Source organism: Trichomycterus rosablanca, chromosome 1 (assembly GCF_030014385.1).
Source record: "Trichomycterus rosablanca isolate fTriRos1 chromosome 1, fTriRos1.hap1, whole genome shotgun sequence".
Classification (NCBI taxonomy): Eukaryota; Metazoa; Chordata; class Actinopteri; order Siluriformes; family Trichomycteridae; genus Trichomycterus; species Trichomycterus rosablanca.
The window spans coordinates 58,762,630-58,782,691 of record NC_085988.1 but is presented as its reverse complement, the minus strand read 5'-3'; the positions used below and the strand labels follow the sequence as shown (position 1 = coordinate 58,782,691).

The 20,062-nt window shown below is 40.9% G+C and overlaps 1 protein-coding gene across 1 annotated transcript in view; it reads left to right on the top strand.

Moving 5' to 3' along the window:
- LOC134324859 (chemokine-like protein TAFA-2) overlaps positions 1-20,062 on the top strand; it is a 55,030-nt gene that overhangs the window by 34,322 nt on the left and 646 nt on the right. The window contains exon 4 of the mRNA XM_063006777.1: positions 9,518-9,642. Coding sequence (XP_062862847.1) covers positions 9,518-9,642 — 125 coding nt within the window. The remainder of the gene's footprint in view (positions 1-9,517; positions 9,643-20,062) is intronic.

The window sequence follows — 20,062 nt, the reverse complement described above, 5'->3', positions numbered from 1 at the left end:
AGGAAGTGGAATGAGCTTCAGGTATTGTTATGACACGTCCAGGGTTAGGTTAAACAAAAATTGGGTGTGGTTAGATGGAAGCAGTTTTGTTCTAACTGGAAATACTGTGTCATACAGAACTCAAAAAACAAACAGATGAAACTGAGACGTAACATAACAGTATTAGAGCTCAGGCGATAATGAGTGCGATCCACGCATCCGAGGGCGAAGCTTGCCGTGGGGCATGTTGGGAATTGGAGTCTGTAACACATTGTGGTGGCAGCATCATGCTGTGGTAAAAAGGCAATGAATACATTGCATTTTTAAAGAAAACCTGCTTCAGTCTGCCAGATATTTGAGACTGGGATGAATGTTTACCTTCCAGCAGGACAATGACCTTGATCATATTGCTGTACTACACTACTGGTTTAAAAAGAAATATTTAAAGTGTTGGAATAGCCTAGTAATCTAGTTAAGAATCTGCAGCATTACTTTGACTTATGCACACTAAAGATGTCTGGGGGGTGCCTTAATTTTTTTCCCTCAAATTTTACTCCCAATCTACCAATTAATAAATGCAATTACCCGATTGCATTACGCTTCCTCTCTACTGATATTGATCTCCACTCCTGATTGAGAAGAGCGAGACTGACACACGGTGCCGGTATGAGTGGATAAGACACAGCAGTGCTGATGGAGTTTTTAAACACCTCACTGTCACTGCTGGATTGAGAATAGTCCACCAACCAAAAACATCCAGCTAACAGCGCCCCGTGGGCAGCGTCCTGTGGCCACTGGTCTAGAAGATGACCAACTCAAACAGCAGCAATAGATGAGTGATCGTCTCTGACTTTACATCTACAAGGTGGACCAACAAGGTAGGGGTGTCTAATAGAGTGGACAGTGAGTGGACACGGTATTTAAAAACTCCAGCAGTGCTGCTGTGTCTGATCCACTCATACCAGCACAACACACACTACCGCACCACCACCATGTCAGTGTCACTGCAGTGCTGAGATTGATTCACCACCTAAATAATACCTACTCTGTGGGGGTCCTGAGCATTGAAGAACAGGGTGAAAGCAGGTTAAAAAGTTATGTAAAGAAATAGATGGACTACAGTCAGTAATTGTAGAACTACAAAGTGCTCCTATATGGTAAGTGGAGCTGATAAAATGGACAGTGAGTGTAGAAACAAGGAGATGGTTTTAATGTTATGGCTGATCAGTGTATGTATATATTACAAAAAAAAAAGCATTTTTCATCTTCTGCATTTGTAAAAAGCACCTGGATATATCCCCAGATGTTCCATGGACAGACAAAACAAAATTGTAGCTTTTCAAATTTTTTTGTCTGGCTAAAAGCAAAAACACAGCAATTCATCGAGTGGTGTTGGTAGTGTGAATATGTGGAGGTGGATTTTCTGTACCAGGACTCACTCAGTTTCACAGGGTCTAACAAGATATAAGCCTGAAGAATCTGTTTGAGAGTTGGACTCTGGCAGCTTGGCCTTGCAAGACTAGGACCTTGAAGACTTGCTGTAATTAAAGAATTGATAAATTCCACTCTTTATCAGAATTTTTTAAAGAATTTAATGTACAAGCATGCAGTGCAACAGTCCAAAAACATGAAAGCAGTTCAACATGTAAGTAGATTTAAAAAAAATGTCATAGTTTTGGAGTCGCGATTCACAGCAGCGGAAGACAAATTGGCTCTGCTAAATCAGGAGAAAACGGGAGACAATGCATAAATAAATAGAAAATAAAATGCTAAATAAATAAATAAAAAAGTTTTTTTTTTGTTTAATAATATGAAATTTATTAGTATAAGAAAATATGTGATGATAAAGGTGCTCTGCTGGGCATTAATATTAATTAATAATAATAGAATATTTTAACATCAAATTTGGCCCTGACCAATATTAGGAAATGTGACTTTCATAAAAAAATATAGTAAGAGTAACAGGTGTGCTCATTCAATGTGCTATTAAAGGCAGTTTTACAAGATATGAGGTGTAAGCAAATTTGTGAATATTTGGGTTTATTTTAGGCTCGACTTTGGATAATTCATTAGCTGTTAGATAGCTAGTATGCTTTTAGAGATTGCAGGAGGTCATAAAAGCAAGATTGTACTTTCTTATACTTACTGATGTTGATATTTAAAAATGGGTATTGACCATTTATTATCATTTTATAGGCATTGAAAAGCGTTTAAAAAGTTTTTGTACATAGACTAGATTTAATGATTTAAAACTTCAGGCTCAGGACTATGTTTGATTGATCAGATTGAATAATTGAATAATTGACATGCTTTGGCCATATAGTGTACATATAAACAAAGCTACCGTGAACACCTGACCATGAGCCTGATAGATACTGAATTCCACAACCATGTGCATTAATTAGAGTTCCTTTGTTCCGATAACAGCCTCTTACAGCTTCTTTCTTGAAGACTTTTTACAAAATTTTGGAACGTGTCTGTAAGAATTTGTGTTCATTCAGTCAAAAGAGCATTTTTCGGGCTCTTTTCCGCTAGAGCACTAGTGCTGGAATCCTGAACTACCCGGTCGGCTGGGCGCAGTGCCTGCAGCAGCCAAAATTGGCCACCAGTCTGCTGGGTGGATAAAGACCGGACTAATAAGTGGGTGCGGTCTTCGGCGCTGTATAAGGACCCTGGTTATGTATTTAAGAAGAGATGTCAGTGGCAACACAACATGAGCAAAATTTGGGCAGAATGATCGATAGTATCCCACCATACCAAGAAATCGACTTAATTCACATTTCATACTAAATATCGTACTGAACTATAACTGAGACTTTAGTCTCAACAGGACGCCTTTGTCCTTGTCCATCTTGTTTGCCAAGATACACCGACCAGGCATAACATTATGAGCACTGACAGGTGAAGTGAATAACACTGATTATCTCTTCATCACGGCACCTGTTAGTGGGTGGGATATATTAGGCAGCAAGTGAACATTTTATTCTCAAAGTTGATGTGTTAGAAACAGGAAAAATGAGCAAGCTTAAGGATTTGAGCGAGTTTGACAGGGGCCAAATTGTGATGGCTAGACGACTTGGTCAGAGCATCTTCAAAACTGTAGCTCTTGTGGGGTGTTCTCGGTCTGCAGTGGTCAGTATCTATCAAAAGTGGTCCAAGGAAGGAATTGTGATAAACCGGCGACAGGGTCATGGGCGGCCAAGGCTCATTGATGCACGTGGGGAGTGAAGGCTGGCCCGTGTGGTCGGATCTAACAGATGAGCTACTGTAGCTCAAATTGCTAAAGAAGTTAATGCTGGTTCTGATAGAAAGGTGTCAGAATACACAGTGCATTGCAGTTTTTTTGCATATGGGCTGCATAGCCGCAGACCAATCAGGGTGCCCATGCTGACCCCTGTTCACCACCAAAAGCACCAACAATGGGCTTGTGAGCATCGGAACTGAACCACAGAGCAATGGAAGAAAGTGGCCTGGTCTGATGAATCCCGTTTTCTTTAACATCACGTGGATGGCCGGGTGCGTGTGCGTCACTTACCTGGGGAACACATGGCACCCTGCCACAAAGCAAAAATGGTTCAGGAATGGTTTGAGGAGCACAACAACGAGTCTGAGGTGTTGACTTGGCCTCCAAATTCCCCAGATCTCAATTCAATTGAGCATCTGTGGGATGTGCTGGACAAACAAGTCCGATCCATGGAGGCCCCACCTCGCAACTTACAGGAGTTAAAGGATCTGCTGCTAACATCTTGGTGCCAGATACCACAGCACACCTTTAGGGAGTCTAGTGGAGTCCATGCCCTGACGAGTCAGGGCTGTTTTGGCAACAAAAGGGGGACCAACATAATATTAGGAACGTGGTCACAATGTTATGCCTGATCGGTGTAAGTAATTGTAGCTTTCCCAAATTGACATGTAGCCAGGTTTAATGTAGGAGATGCATCTCTTAAACAACTGAACACTGTCTTTAATGCAGCAATGTGATCACTCCAATTCGAAGAATAAATCAGTTCGTCATCCAGATATGCGTCACAATTATCAATTCCAATTAACAAGACATTGGAAGGTAGCTGGGGCATTTTTTAATCCAAAAGCCATCACTTTATACTGAAAAAAGACATCTGGAGTTACAAAAACAGACATATCTGAAGCACGAGGTGTGAGCGGAACTTGCCAATATTCTTTTAACAAATCCAATTTGGTGACAAACTAAGCGAAATCGTCTAGGGTCGTAAACCCCCCCCCCCCCCCCCCCCCACACACACACACACCCACACCACCACCATAAAACAATATAGGTTTTCTGTAATTAAACACCTAGCCATGATAGCACATCTGCCACCAGAGCCTTTATTATTATAATTAGTAGTAGTAGTATTATCATTACTTTATCAGAGCCTTTCTTATGCTGAATGTCCAGATAAAAGTCTTGGACCAGTAAAGCCCAACGCATCAATCGCTGGTTCAAATTTCGCATTCGATGCAAAAACCCATGTGTGTTTGGTCAGTATACACAACAACTGGCAACAAACTGGAGCCCAGGTATACTTAAAAATGTTGTAAGGACATTAAAAGAGCAAAAGCCTCTTTTTCAATAGTGCTGTAATTTAACTGATGTTTATTAAACTTCTTGGTAAAGCAACACACAGGCTTTAAAATTCCATTTTCAGCTTCTTGAAGAAGCACCGCACAAGCACCCACATGACTCGCATCCACCTCCAATTGAAAAGCCATGGAAAAGTCAGGAGCTGCTACAGCTGATACAGTCAAGGACAATTTTGTATCTCCAATTCACCTCACTTGCATGTCTTTGGACTGTAGGAGGAAACCGAACCACCCAGAGGAAACCCACACAGACACGGGGAGAACATGCACTGCACACAGAAAGGACCCAAATCGCTCCACCTAGAAATTGCACCCAGGACCTTCTTGCTGTGAAGCGACAGTGCTACCCACTGAGCCGCCCAAAACACCTGATTTAAACAGAGTAAATTTGCTGTGGCAAGACGTAAAGGGAGTTGTTTTTACCCATAAACCTACCCATGTGTGTTGATTTAAAGTGGTTCTACAACGAAAATGCAGTTTCTTATTAGTATAAGAAAATATGTGATGATAAAGGTGCTCTGATGGGCATTAGGTACTTTTTCCACAGAACTTTACAAGATTTAATAATAATAATAGAATATTTTAACACCAAATGTGGCCCTGACCAAGATTAGGAAATGTGACTTTCATAAAAAAATATAGTAAGAGTAACAGGTGTGCTCATTCAATGTGCTATTAAAGGCAGTTTTACAAGATATGAGGTGTAAGCAAATTTGTGAATATTTGGGTTTATTTTAGGCTCGACTTTGGATAATTTATTAGCTGTTAGATAGCTAGTATGCTTTTAGAGATTGCAGGAGGTCATAAAAGCAAGATTGTACTTTCTTATACTTACTGATGTTGATATTTAAAAATGGGTATTGACCATTTATTATCATGTTATAGGCATTGAAAAGCGTTTAAAAAGTTTTTGTACATAGACTAGATTTAATGATTTAAAACTTCAGGCTCAGGACTATGTTTGATTGATCAGATTGAATAATTGAATAATTGACATGCTTTGGCCATATAGTGTACATATAAACAAAGCTACCGTGAATACCTGACCATGAGCCTGATAGATACTGAATTCCACAACCATGTGCATTAATTAGAGTTCCTTTGTTCCGATAACAGCCTCTTACAGCTTCTTTCTTGAAGACTTTTTACAAAATTTTGGAGCGTGTCTGTAAGAATTTGTGTTCATTCAGTCAAAAGAGCATTTTTCAGGCTCTTTTCCGCTAGAGCACTAGTGCTGGAATTCTGAACTACCCGGTCGGCTGGGCGCAGTGCCTGCAGCAGCCAAAATTGGCCACCAGTCTGCTGGGGGGATAAAGACCGGACTAATAAGTGGGTGCGGTCTTCGGCGCTGTATAAGGACCCTAGTTATGTATTTTTTTTTTTTTTTTTTTTTTTTTTAATTTTTACCCCTTTTTCTCCCCTTTTTAGCGCATCCAATTGTTCAATTAGCATCGCGCTTCCTCTCTGTCTATGCCGAACCCTGCCCTGACGGAGGTGATTGAAGCTAACCCGTATCCCCTCCGAAACACGAGCAACAGCCAGATGCATCTTTGCCACCCACACATTGACGAGTTTGGCGCCACCTAGCGTTGCATGCGGAGAGACACACCCTAAGTGCACCCCCTCCCATCTCTGTGTAAGCGCCTCCAATCAGCCGGCAGAGAACGCAACCGCATTCTGACAGAGAGAGACCCACATCCGGTTCTTTGTCCCACCCCCGACATGAGCAACCGGCCAATCGTTGCTCATATAGCCACTCAGCTTCGAGCCGGTAAAACAAGGCTGGATTCGATACGACGCTTCTCAGAATCCAGCCCTGGTTGCAGCGCGTTTCTTTTTACCGCTGCGCCACCTGAGCGGCCTCCTAGTTATGTATTTAAGAAGAGATGTCAGTGGCAACACTACATGAGCAAAATTTGGGCAGAATGATCGATAGTATCCCACCATACCAAGAAATCGACTTAATTCACATTTCATACTAAATATCGTACTGAACTATAACTGAGACTTTAGTCTCAACAGGACGCCTTTGTCCTTGTCCAACTTGTTTGCCAAGATACACCGACCAGGCATAACATTACGACCACTGACAGGTGAAGTGAATAACACTGATGATCTCTTCATCACGGCACCTGTTAGTGGGTGGGATATATTAGGCAGCAAGTGAACATTTTATTCTCAAAGTTGATGTGTTAGAAACAGGAAAAATGAGCAAGCTTAAGGATTTGAGCGAGTTTGACAAGGGCCAAATTGTGATGGCTAGACGACTTGGTCAGAGCATCTTCAAAACTGTAGCTCTTGTGGGGTGTTCCCGGTCTGCAGTGGTCAGTATCTATCAAAAGTGGTCCAAGGAAGGAATTGTGATAAACCGGCGACAGGGTCATGGGCGGCCAAGGCTCATTGATGCACGTGGGGAGTGAAGGCTGGCCCGTGTGGTCGGATCTAACAGATGAGCTACTGTAGCTCAAATTGCTAAAGAAGTTAATGCTGGTTCTGATAGAAAGGTGTCAGAATACACAGTGCATTGCAGTTTTTTTTGCGTATGGGCTGCATAGCCGCAGACCAATCAGGGTGCCCATGCTGACCCCTGTTCACCACCAAAAGCACCAACAATGGGCTTGTGAGCATCGGAACTGAACCACAGAGCAATGGAAGAAAGTGGCCTGGTCTGATGAATCCCGTTTTCTTTAACATCACGTGGATGGCCGGGTGCGTGTGCGTCACTTACCTGGGGAACACATGGCACCCTGCCACAAAGCAAAAATGGTTCAGGAATGGTTTGAGGAGCACAACAACGAGTCTGAGGTGTTGACTTGGCCTCCAAATTCCCCAGATCTCAATTCAATTGAGCATCTGTGGGATGTGCTGGACAAACAAGTCCGATCCATGGAGGCCCCACCTCGCAACTTACAGGAGTTAAAGGATCTGCTGCTAACATCTTGGTGCCAGATACCACAGCACACCTTTAGGGAGTCTAGTGGAGTCCATGCCCTGACGAGTCAGGGCTGTTTTAGCAACAAAAGGGGGACCAACATAATATTAGGAACGTGGTCACAATGTTATGCCTGATCGGTGTAAGTAATTGTAGCTTTCCCAAATTGACATGTAGCCAGGTTTAATGTAGGAGATGCATCTCTTAAACAACTGAACACTGTCTTTAATGCAGCAATGTGATCACTCCAATTCGAAGAATAAATCAGTTCGTCATCCAGATATGCGTCACAATTATCAATTCCAATTAACAAGACATTGGAAGGTAGCTGGGGCATTTTTTAATCCAAAAGCCATCACTTTATACTGAAAAAAGACATCTGGAGTTACAAAAACAGACATATCTGAAGCACGAGGTGTGAGCGGAACTTTTAACAAATCAAATTTGGTGACAAACTAAGCGGAATCGTCTAGGGTCGTAACACCCCCCCCCCCCCCCCCCCCCCCCACCACCACCACAAAACAATATAGGTTTTCTGTAATTAAACACCTAGCCATGATAGCACATCTGCCACCAGAGCCTTTATTATTATAATTAGTAGTAGTAGTACTATTATTACTATTATTACTTTATCAGAGCCTTTCTTATGCTGAATGTCCAGATAAAAGTCTTGGACCAGTAAAGCCCAACGCATCAATCGCTGGTTCGAATTTCGCATTCGATGCAAAAACACATGTGTGTTTGGTCAGTATACACAACAACTGGCAACAAACTGGAGCCCAGGTATACTTAAAAATGTTGTAAGGACATTAAAAGAGCAAAAGCCTCTTTTTCAATAGTGCTGTAATTTAACTGATGTTTATTAAACTTCTTGGAAAAGCAACACACAGGCTTTAAAATTCCATTGAAGAAGCACCGCACAAGCACCCACATGACTCGCATCCACCTCCAATTGAAAAGCCATGGAAAAGTCAGGAGCTGCTACAGCTGATACAGTCAAAGACAATTTTGTATCTCCAATTCACCTCACTTGCATGTCTTTGGACTGTGGGAGGAAACCGGAGCTCCTAAAAAAACCCACGCAGACACGGGGAGAACATGCAAACCACACAGAAAGGACCCAAACTGCTCCACCTGGGAATCACACCCAGAACCTTCTTGCTGTGAGGCGACAGTGCTACCCACTGAGCCGCCCAAAACACCTGATTTAAACAGAGTAAATTTGCTGTGGCAAGACCTAAAGGGAGTCGTTTTTGCTATAAACCTACCCATGTGTGTTGATTTAAAGTGGTTCTACAACGAAAATTAGTTCTTTATAGTCATGAAAAAGTATATTATTAAATAAAAGATCTACTTGCAGTCACTGTATAAGCAATAAGTGTATAAGCAATAAGTATGGCTGAAACATCTAAACTAATAAAGCTTTTGACCATATCTTCTTGATATAAAAACAACCATACAATATAATTTGTATGTTTGTTTAATTTCTAGATGTTCTACAATAGTTGAGTTGTAATAAAATGTCTGAGAACAAAGCAATTGGAGAACAGCCCCTCAAGAATAGCCCCTCAGTGCTGTCTGACCTATAGGATGACATTTTGTGTCTGACATTATCTTCAAATTAAAGCATAGCACTAATGTGCTCACTGCAGGAAATCTTGACAAAACGATAAGTACTTAACCTTTTCATTATCTCCATTACATATTTAGATATAACACCTTTTTTAGCTGTATGCAATATAATGGCTTCTTAGAAGGGTTTGTATTTCTGTTAAGGCTAGAAAAGAAATCCTGTTCTTAGTGATGTAACTTAAGTAGGTGTGGCAGGTTCTACATTACCAGACATTACATACATAATTTCCAGAGCGGACATATCTGACAACCATCAGAACACCTTTTAGACCACAATATTGATGTTCCCTATCAGTCCACATCAACATATATGCTTAATCTTCAGGCTTATTGATATACTCAAATTAAAAGAGTGCATTTATCCTCCCACAGCCTCCATAGTGGAGCAGAAGTGGTGGTGTCAGATGCACCCGTGCTTGGATGGGGAGGAGTGTAAGGTTCTGCCTGATCTTAAAGGATGGAGTTGTGTCTCAGGAAACAAGATCAAGACCACAAAGGTACTTACATAACATACTGTCGGTTTTCATAATATGAGGTCACTGCTATGATGTAACATGCACAATGCCCCATACTGAGTGTACAGTAATACTAAATGATCACATACTGATATTTAAATCACAGGAGTATCTCCAGACATATGTCTCTGTCAGGTATAATTCACAGAGCGAACTTGCATTTAGTAGCAGACGTTCAGTTGTCTATGCTGTACAATATTTTACAATACCTACAGAAATTTACCCTTTTTTGGTCAGGGTTGCAGTGGGTCCCCAGACACAGCCATCATATCTGTATCTAGATATCTAGATGCCCGAGCTGCCAAAGACACCACTGGGATTAGAACCCTGAATCCCAGAGCTAGTGTGATAGCATAATTTAATTCTGCACCACCCAAGTGACACATATTTTAAAGATGTTTTTTTTGCATACTTCCCCAATTTTCCTCCCAATCTAATCGTATCCACTTACCCAGTTGCATTATTCTTTCTCTCTACTGATGTTGATCTCCACCCCGAGACTGACACATGCCCCCTCCAACACATGTGCAGTAGCCGACTGCATCTTTTCACTTGCACGAGGCAAGTTCAAATGCGGATCAGCTTTGTGTACGGAGAGCCACACCCTGATCCTCATTATCCCTCATCTCTGTGCAGGCGCCATCAATCAGCCAGCAGAGGTTGTAACTGCATCAGTTATGAGGTCCTGTCCGGCTTCCCTCTTGAACAACAGCCAATCATTGTTCATGTAGGTGCCCAGCCTGACGGATGGCAGAGCTGAGTTTCGAACCGACGAATTTGAAATGTCAGCTCTGGTGTGCTAGCATGTTTTTACCTCTGCTCCACCTGGGCGCCCCGAATATGTTTTTTTTTTTTCTTAATTGTTGGGCATCAAGAAGGTTCTTGGTTCGATCCCCAGTTGGAAAGGTCCAGGTCCTTTCTATGTGGAGTTTGCATGTTCTTCCCGTGTCTGCTTGTTTTCTCTGGGAGCTCCGGAGTCCACAGACATGCAGTAAGTAGATACTAACAGTCTGTCTAGGTATGAGTGTGTGTGAATGTGTATATGTATTGTTGTCCTGTGTTGGACTGGAAACCTGTTCAGAGTGTTTCAAGTTTTTTGCCCAGTGAATTGGACCCACCGCGACCCTGAGTAGGATTAAATGGTGGTAAAACAGACAATGAATAAATGAATTTTTCTTTTGATTAGCACCAAGTTAATACTCTTTTGATACTGCTGTATCCAAATCAAGGTTGCAGGGGTCTAATACATTGGGCGACCTGTCCAGAAACACTTCGGACAGGTCACCAGTCCATCACAGGGTGGATGGAGTGAAATGTAGCAGAATTGTTGTAACTAAATCTGACACCTTTTATATGTAGCCTTTTATATGAAAAAGGCTCATTCAATTTCAACGAATACTCCATTTAACTGATACAACTGATTCTTTATATTCAATTAAGACACCTGTATTTAAAATCTCACAAATGTGCATTTATATTTTTCTTTTATGCTGGCTGTTTCAGTACCATGAAAGTAATAATTGAAAGAAGATTCAGTATCAGGAAAGACTTGGCAATCACATGCATGTGTTTCTATAATGGGTGGGCTGCAGAAAATTCATGTGGGTGTGCACTGCAAGTCTGGACACAGAAAACATATCTTTTAATCATGTTGCTTACTTGAATTACTGTATTTGAATTTAACCCCATGTTGCATTTGTGGTCATTTGAAAATATTGTCACTGTCGCTGAAAGATTTTAAGATAGTTGCTATATAACAGTAAAATATGTTGTGTATGAAAATAATAATGGAAAAGGAAAACTACGTTCTGACCAGTGGCGGCTGCTGGTCTTTCAAAGAGGGGAAGCTCATTGTCGGCTTACATCATAAAATTTGTCAATTTATTTATATATAAATTGTGCCCTCTGTTCCTTTTCAAGAAAATGACCTGAAATGGGTTGCAGTTTGTCTTTCGACTTCACTCGCAAAATCCGCGATGGGACTGAAGCTCCCAGTGATAGCTGTCAATCAAAACGGGATTCAGCCTTTCGACTGATCCTCCAATCATCTTGCAGAAGCTCAGCGTCCAGACCCGCCCACAGCTCCATTCACCCCCAGAGACGCTCAGCGTCCGAGGGCGGGACAAAATCGTGGCATTTATCCAATGACCGGCGAGTTTCGATGCAATGAAAAAAACCCTCCCATGCAGCCCCATTGAAGTGAATAGACGCTCAGCTTCTGCGGGCAAATGCATTGATGCTAAGGGAATGTATGAGAAGTTCGAGTCAGTCGATTTGTGATAAGTAGCTGATTCTGAATGAACTCGTCTTCGAGATGAACGTGTTCTAACACATTTGTAGTCAATGAAATGTTAACACAACTGTACATATTTGACCATTTAATTTTTGACATTTTAGGGGAAGCTGAGCTTCCCTTGCAGTCTTAGAGAAATCGCCACTGGTTCTGACAGATTCAGTAACAGATGGTCAGTAGAATGTGGATGCCTGTATCATTCCTCCTCAATCTCAGTTTCGTCATCACCTCGGTTTTCCAACACATTTTCAGACTTGTGTTATATTCTTGTAACTCTGCCCAGGACGTTTTAATACCCTGTGTGTCTGCCACATCCTCTGATTGCATCTTCGATAATTCTATCCCTTCTTAGGAGCCTGATTACATAATGTCAAAACAAAAGTTGTAGCTTTTCAGCTTTAAAGGTTCTAAGCCTTCTGGACACTTTTCAGCTTTCCAGGCTCTTGACAGCCATACCAAAATCAAGCAAGCCACATCCAACCTTCTACAATAAATACCCCTTTTTTCCTTTGTGCCTTATCCACTCCATCTACTAGAGCTGGGTGTCCAAGGTCTCAATTAACCCGGATCCTATGAGTCCTCTGATTGGCTTCTGCAAAGTACACCGGAAACACAGCAGACTCCGATGATTTGGCTGAACCGGCTTCACCCAGTCCTTGAATCTAAGTAATAAGTTAAATATTCCAATAAACAAGCGGTTAAACACACTGGTGTAGTTTATTTGGCTACTTTAGGACTGTACCACTTAAGGAGTACCATGGTTATCTATCCAAAGTGCGTGAGTTGGTATTTTGAAATGCCAACATGTTTGTTTGTTAGGATTTTAACGTCATGTTTAACACTTTCGGTTACATTCATGACAGAAACGGTAGTTACTCATTACACAAGATTCATATCGAACACAGTCGTGGACAATTTAGTGTTCACCTCACTGCATGTCTTTGGACCGTGGGAGGAAACCGGAGCACCCGGAGGAAACCCACGCAGACAAGGGGAGAACATGCAAACTCCACACAGAAAATACCTGGACTGCCCCACCTGGGGATTGAACCCGGGACCTTCTTGCTGTGAGGCGACAGTGCTACCCACTTAGCCACCGTGCTGCCCAAAGGCCAACATGTAGGTGATTTATGCATAAATGATGTGTAGTTTTTGCACATTTTTGTCTGCATTTTTGCACGTTTTATTGTATATTTATGTATATAGTTCTATACTTTTTTGCACATTTTGCCTTTTTTCAGCTTGGTTGTACCAGCTTCAGCAGTGCTTCTGTGGAAGTTTGTGCCTATTTAAACAATATTCTTCTGAACTTTTTGCACAGGGGCACAGTGATGCTAAAAAGAATACCTCCTTCCTTTTTTTGCACCCAAAATCATGCTCAGTTGAAACTCAGCTCCCTCTTATCACTGCCGCTGAGGCTGTCACATGCCCCCTTTGACACTGTCGAAGCTGATTGCTTTTTTTCATCTGTCAAGGATGAGGTCCGACAGAGTAAAGTTTTGCACACAGGGAGCCACGCACTGCCATCTGTGATCAGCCGCCCCTAGTGCATTCACCTTGACCGTTCACCAGACATACCTACACCAGTGATAAGAAATCCTGTTTAAGTCATTGTCCCTTCTTTATAGACACACAGCCAATTGTGTGTCTGTGTAGGTGCCCAACCAGCTGATAGTAGAGCTGAGATTCGAACTTGAGAGCTTGAGATCTCAGCACTGGTGGTAGCACGTATTAGCGCTGCATCACCCAAACATCCTAAAACAAGAATAATTGCCTCAAAGTTGGAGGTCACCTTGAAAATCAGTGTCAATTGGTTCTGGGAATGGCACTGAGTTTAAAAGGTGTTGAGTTTTAAGGTATTTTTTCCCATAAGGATGTATAGGAAACCTGTTAATGCGTTCCATGGTCCAGTGGAACTGCATATATTTTAGGCTAATGTAAAATAATGTGGTTGTTTTTGACACTATTACACTGAAAATAACACAAATATAATATAAGAACACTGAACTACAATAAAAAAAAAACATTAAATATTATCCTGCACTTTACCTTTACTTCTTTATTTTTTCCTTATGCTTCTTAATCATGGAGACATTTAATCTTGGAATATTCCGTTCAGTAAAGGCGCATTCACAAGACAAGTGGCAAAATAGCTTTTGTGCCAGCTATGCTGTTTTTTCCTATGAAGAAGTCCAATTATTTTTTGCTAGTTAGTTCAATTTTAGTTCAGTTTAATTTTGTGTATGTATGATTTGTTTAAATCCTATTTATTTAAAGTATCCTCCAGGCCACCCAAGGAGGATGGGGGTCCCTGCTGAGTCTGGTTCCTCTCAAGGTTTCTTCCTGTAATTTTAAGGGAGTTTTTCCTTGCCACAGCTTGCTCAATAGAGGTTTTTGGTCTGTTGGTCCTGGATTCTGTAAAGTTGCTTTGAGACAATATTCCACATTTTTACATTCTACAGTCTGGATGCTAGGGTATCATGACAACAATAAACACTGAAGTGACTTTCTGTAGTGATAGTGTTATCACACTTTTTCCCCTGCACATACAACAGTTATTCAGTTTCACACTTCTGCTTGCTGCTTTAAACTAAATATATATTCAGCACAACAACACTAAAATAGATGTTTGCAAAATCTGTTGAAAAGTGTAACTGTAAACAAATTCTAAAATGTTTGTCTGGTTGGAAGCTTAATTTAATGCTAATCTAATAATGAATGTGTATGAAAAAGAAGAGCATTTTTCTAAAAATCTTGGGGTCATAAAGGTGTTTTGACAAATGTGAGACAAGCCTTTGTGTTCCTCCTGTAGTCAATTAAAAAGCTCAAATACTTTTGAAGTCAATCTGATCTGACAATATACCCCTGCTGGTGGCAGAGGCTGTCACATTCTGATTCGTTATTTTACTTCCACTTGCAGAGGAATTCCCAGATAAGCTCCTGGTCCAGGATGTGGTGGACTGAGATGCAACAATGACCCACAAGACTACTGGTGGTAACCACGGGACAATGGTAGCCTAGTGGGTAGAGCTTTGGGCTATCAACTGAAAGGTTGAGAGTTTAAATCCCAGCTCTGCCATGCAGCCACTTTTGGGCCCTGAGCAAGGTCCTTAACCCTCTCTGCTCCAGGGGTGCCATACAATGACTGACCCTGCGCTCTGACTCCAGCTTCCAAACAAGCTGGGATATGTGAAGAAAGAATTTCATTGTATTGTACACCTGTATATGTATATATGACAAATAAAGGCATTCTATTCTATTCCACCTAGTTATCAAGGTATTGGGGTCCACTTTTCACCTGTTAAATGTCTAGCAATTGACTGACAAAGTATGCCAGCTAGTAATTGAAGTTGGGTAGAGTTTTAATTTTAGAGAAAGTTAAAGGGGCCAACCAGAATCTTAAAAGGTCTCACTTATCTGGGACTCAATTTATTTAACTTTAAAGGAAGAGGCTAGTAGCCAGTCTCATTGCCCTGGCCTAAATGTGTATTCTGGTTTGTGCCAGATGTCTTGGACACAGTTATTGTTCTAAAAAGGAGGTAGTCCCCCTAATGAAGTTGAGAAACACAGTGACAGTGTGGGACAGTGGCGGAATGTAAAGATCAATATGAATGAATGTCAATATGAGTGACAGATCTGGAGCCTGTGTTAAGAGCAGCAAGATCCTCTCAATATGGTTGCTCAGATTCATGGTAATAGGGTGAATCTGATGGGTAAACACTTCAGATACCGAGGATTGAGCATCAATAGCTTAAACAGGTTTTAGAATTGACCTGCAGGTTCCTTTAAAACCCTGAGGTCCAGGGGCAGATTTCTGGTTTGTTACAGGTTTCCCTCCCAGGGATGGACACTGTTTTTTTAACTTGAGCTCTAGACTGGCTGGTTGGAAATGCTCCATCCTATCATAGTTGTAGCCCCAGCTTTTGTCGAGGAGTGGATTCTGGTTTGGAACAAATAGTATAAGCATCACTCTGGGTGGGCTATGCCCCAGTCTGGTTCATCAGTTTGCCCTGCATCTCTATTTACATTACCAGAGATAGCTGACCAATTGGATGGCTAGGTGAAACAGAACTTTGTGGTGGGTTATGGGTGGCTAACCCATCTTTAGCTTTCTCTGATAGCCCCTCTTGGAAAACGGCCATAGGTGTCTTAGAGTTCCACCCACTCTCAGCTGCTACATTATGGAAATCATAGGTGTAGTCAGCAATTAATGGCCCACCAGAGAGTAGTACAAGAATAAGGGGAAGCATGTGGATAAGAGGAAATATGAACACATTTCAGCTACACTAAACAAGAATGACTGATCAAAAGAAAAAAGGAAAATAATCCAATCTCCCAAAAGTCTTTAATACCATGCTGTAGAGCATCAGGGATAACCAGTCTACCACGTGATCTATCTGGCAAAAAAAAAAAAAAAAGTATTAAAGCCTGAAAGACGAGGAAGCAAGCGTGATTGTTTTCCTGTAAAGGAGCCAAAATGCTAAGTGGAACTGCAATCTATGTGTCAGCTCCTCAATCCACCAATGTGCCATGACTTGATTACAGACTAATGCTTCTCTCTCAAGCCCTAACTATAAAGAGAAGGTAATAGGGAAGACACTTTAATGCTTTCATATTTTCTATTTGTAGCCTTGGAATTTACTTTTTGTTACTAAACTTACACATTTTTAGTTTACTTTTTAGTTTTAGAAAGATCTATAAATCAGGAAGGAAACCCAACATTGTCTGTCTACCTTAGTGGCTGTGTCAAGCACAATGCAAAGACTCAGCACTGAGCCAAACTGAGAAACGGTTTATAAAGTATTAAGTTTAAAGGCAGTACATTAGCACTACTGAGCGCTAAAGCCCGTAAAACATGCAGTTTGCCTAGAACTACTTCTTCTGACCTGCATTTTGCTGGTGGCAGATGGTGTCACAGGCCAATTTTTCACTTCTATGTTACTCAGTGTGTAATCAGAATTTGAAACTCTGGTTAGTATCTGTTATGTTTTCCCATGTCTGCTTGGATTCCTTTAAAGTATTTTTGATTCCCTTCACCTGCCAAAGACATGCTAGTCAGTGTCCCTGAATGTGGGTGAGTAAATAGGTAAGTGTGTGGTGTCCTGCAATGGACCGTCATCCTGTTCTGGGTGCACAGTAGATTTGTAGCACCACCACAACCCTGATCAAGACAAAACAGTTAATGAATAATGAATACAGCTCAATAATTGCCACTTGATTTAAAGGTTTTAACATTCCTGCCTCACTAGTGGAAAGAAAATGGCTTCACCACAAACATTCACAATACCAATCCTATTACTGACTGAATATGGTAGACCTACTGGTTCCTTATACAGTGGTACCCTGTAACTCAACGTACCCTTAAACTCGATGTTTCCCTTTAAAAAAACAAAAAAAATTCAAATTAACAATGAACAGCCACTTTGTTCAGCACTCTGCTTAAGCGTTTGAGGTGAAACTTCATCAAAGTGAAGATGAATTATGAGAAGTGAAGTATGAGACGAATCTGCATTATAGCTCTGGGTTCTGAGAAATTGTGAGAATCACCTTTTCAAGGAAATCAAGTTTAAAACTCTTACTGTAAAAAAAAAAAGCTTAATGTGGATTAATGTACTAAAAGAACAACACAGGAACACCAAACTTCTATTAATTATTACTGATCATAAGTTCTTTCCACTAATGAAATTTCTCACTCGTTGTTTTAGTACAATAATTTTATATAAAAACACAAATACAATTGAAAAACAAATACAAATCAATATACAAATACAATAAAACCTGCACTTTACCTGTACTTCTTTAGTGGAGATGCTTGATCTTGGAATACCGTATTTCGTTCAGTAAAGGCGCATTCACAGGCAGTGCACAAAACTTAATGTGCAAAAAAGCAGAAAAGCTATTTTATCACTTCTCATGTGAATGCGTCTCGGTACTCCAAAATCAAGCTTCTCCATGATTAAGAAGTGACCATGAAACAAATTAACAGGTTTTCCATACAAAAAATACCGTGAAACTCAACGCCTTTAAAACTTGACACCAGTCCCAGAACCAACTGACGTTGATTAAACTGCCAAATCATATTTAATTAGAATAATTAGTTGATTATTCTATGCATGTAAAATACAACATGTAATATGCAAATGGGTAAATGCTTACCTAATCCATCGGTCAGAGATGATCTGTTTTGACCTCAGTGAGGGTGAGAACCTTTTAGCTCTCTCACTGATGGCAGAAAAGGAAGCAGCCTGTTACCACAACAATCTTACACCTTCACACGTTAACATACTGACTTTAATTAGAACCTTTTAATTGTAAGGTGATGCCGATGCCCTTGTCCTAGTTATGATGACTGTACTGCTTCACTTCTTGTGCCACATACTATCAATTATTTAAAGTGCTACACCAATCCTGTCTGGAGCCCGCATATTGATTTGAAAAAGTCTTGGACAGAATAATACCAAGTATCTCAATTTATCCTTTTTTGGTTTTTTGTTTAATACATTTTACATTTTAGGCATTTAGCAGACACCTTTATCCAAAGCGACTTACATTACAGTTCACAGTCTGAGCAATTGAGGGTTAAGGGCCTTGCTCAAGGGCCCAACAGCAGCCACCTGACATGTTTTGTAGTGAACAATAAGGTCAGAACTACTGTAAAACTTGTGTGTGTGCCGATGTATTCTGATATAAACTATATTATGCCCCTGTCCCACCTTTTTACAACTTCTCCCCTGCATTTCCCCTCACCCCGTATCTTGCGTTCTCATTGGCTGTTCGACATAACACTCATTGCCAGTCGGGCAACTCAGATCCAGATATCTGACAAGCTAGAAATCTTGCTTCGGTCGCCGAGCACTCGGCGAGCTGCTCAGATCGAATTGTTGAGTAGTTCACACATTGAGAGCCGAGTTCACTCAATTGAGAGCCGAGTTTTGATCACCGAGCAAACGTCGAGTTGCTCCCGGCAAATCTAGTTCTGACCAGTTGCCAAGCGAAAATCAGGGCAAAAATCATGTAGTGTGAAGTAGGCATAAGCAGCACTGACTATATATTTATCAGAATATCTATTTGAGCGAGATGTGAATGGAAAATTCATAAAACTTGGACTTGGGCTATTTGCCCTTTTTTAATGTTATTTACATTTACATTTGGATGATTTTTGGATGATTTGTCACTATACCTGTTTAATATTTTAGCAGACCGGTCACTCTTGGGTATACAGTATTTACTATCGTTCCAACTTTCATTATTGGGAAATCCATTTGTAACTCTTTTTAGACTTAGGCTCAAAGGGTGCAATGCCCCTCGCTTGGTCTTACCAGTGCTTCTTAGGGAAAGTTAAAAAAAAAACTGTTTTTTAAACCTTATTAAGTACAGTAAGCTTGTTTAAGAGCAGATCTGATTTCAGTTCAAACCCCACCACTGACAAGTTGTCACTGTTCAGCTCCTGAGCAAGGCCTTTACTCAATTGACAAACACGAACTGTATTCAGTCATAATTGTAAGTCGCTTCGAATGAAAGCACCTGCTAAATGCCACCAATGTAAATTAAAGTAAGGGAGCAGTTGGTTGACGATGTCCACCTGACAAGCAGATGTGACCTGAAACATATTTAATTATTAGGATTTTAACGTCATGTTAAAACACTTTGGTTACATTCATGACAGGACAGGTAGTTACGTGTTTCACAAGATTCATCAGTTCACAAGTTTAATGTTAAACACAGTCATGGACAATTGAGTATCTCCAATTCACCTCACTTGCATGTCTTTGAATTGTGGGAGGAAACCAGAGCTCCCGGATGAAAACCATGCAGACAAAAGGAAAACAAGTAAACTCTACACAGAAAGTACCCGGACCGTCCCACCTGGGGATCTGTGAGATGACAGTGCTACGCACCAAGCCACCGTGCCACCCTCTGAAGGAGTAAAAGACATAAAGAGTGATGTGTTGTTAGCATAGGAATTATATGATGTAATGATGTAAAAATAAGCACACAAAGTACTAAGTGTTGTGGGTTATGCCTCAGGTTAAGAGTATGGATAGTGCAGACATAGACATAAACATCACTCCAAGTAAGAAGCATACCACCAACCATTCTAAGCTAATG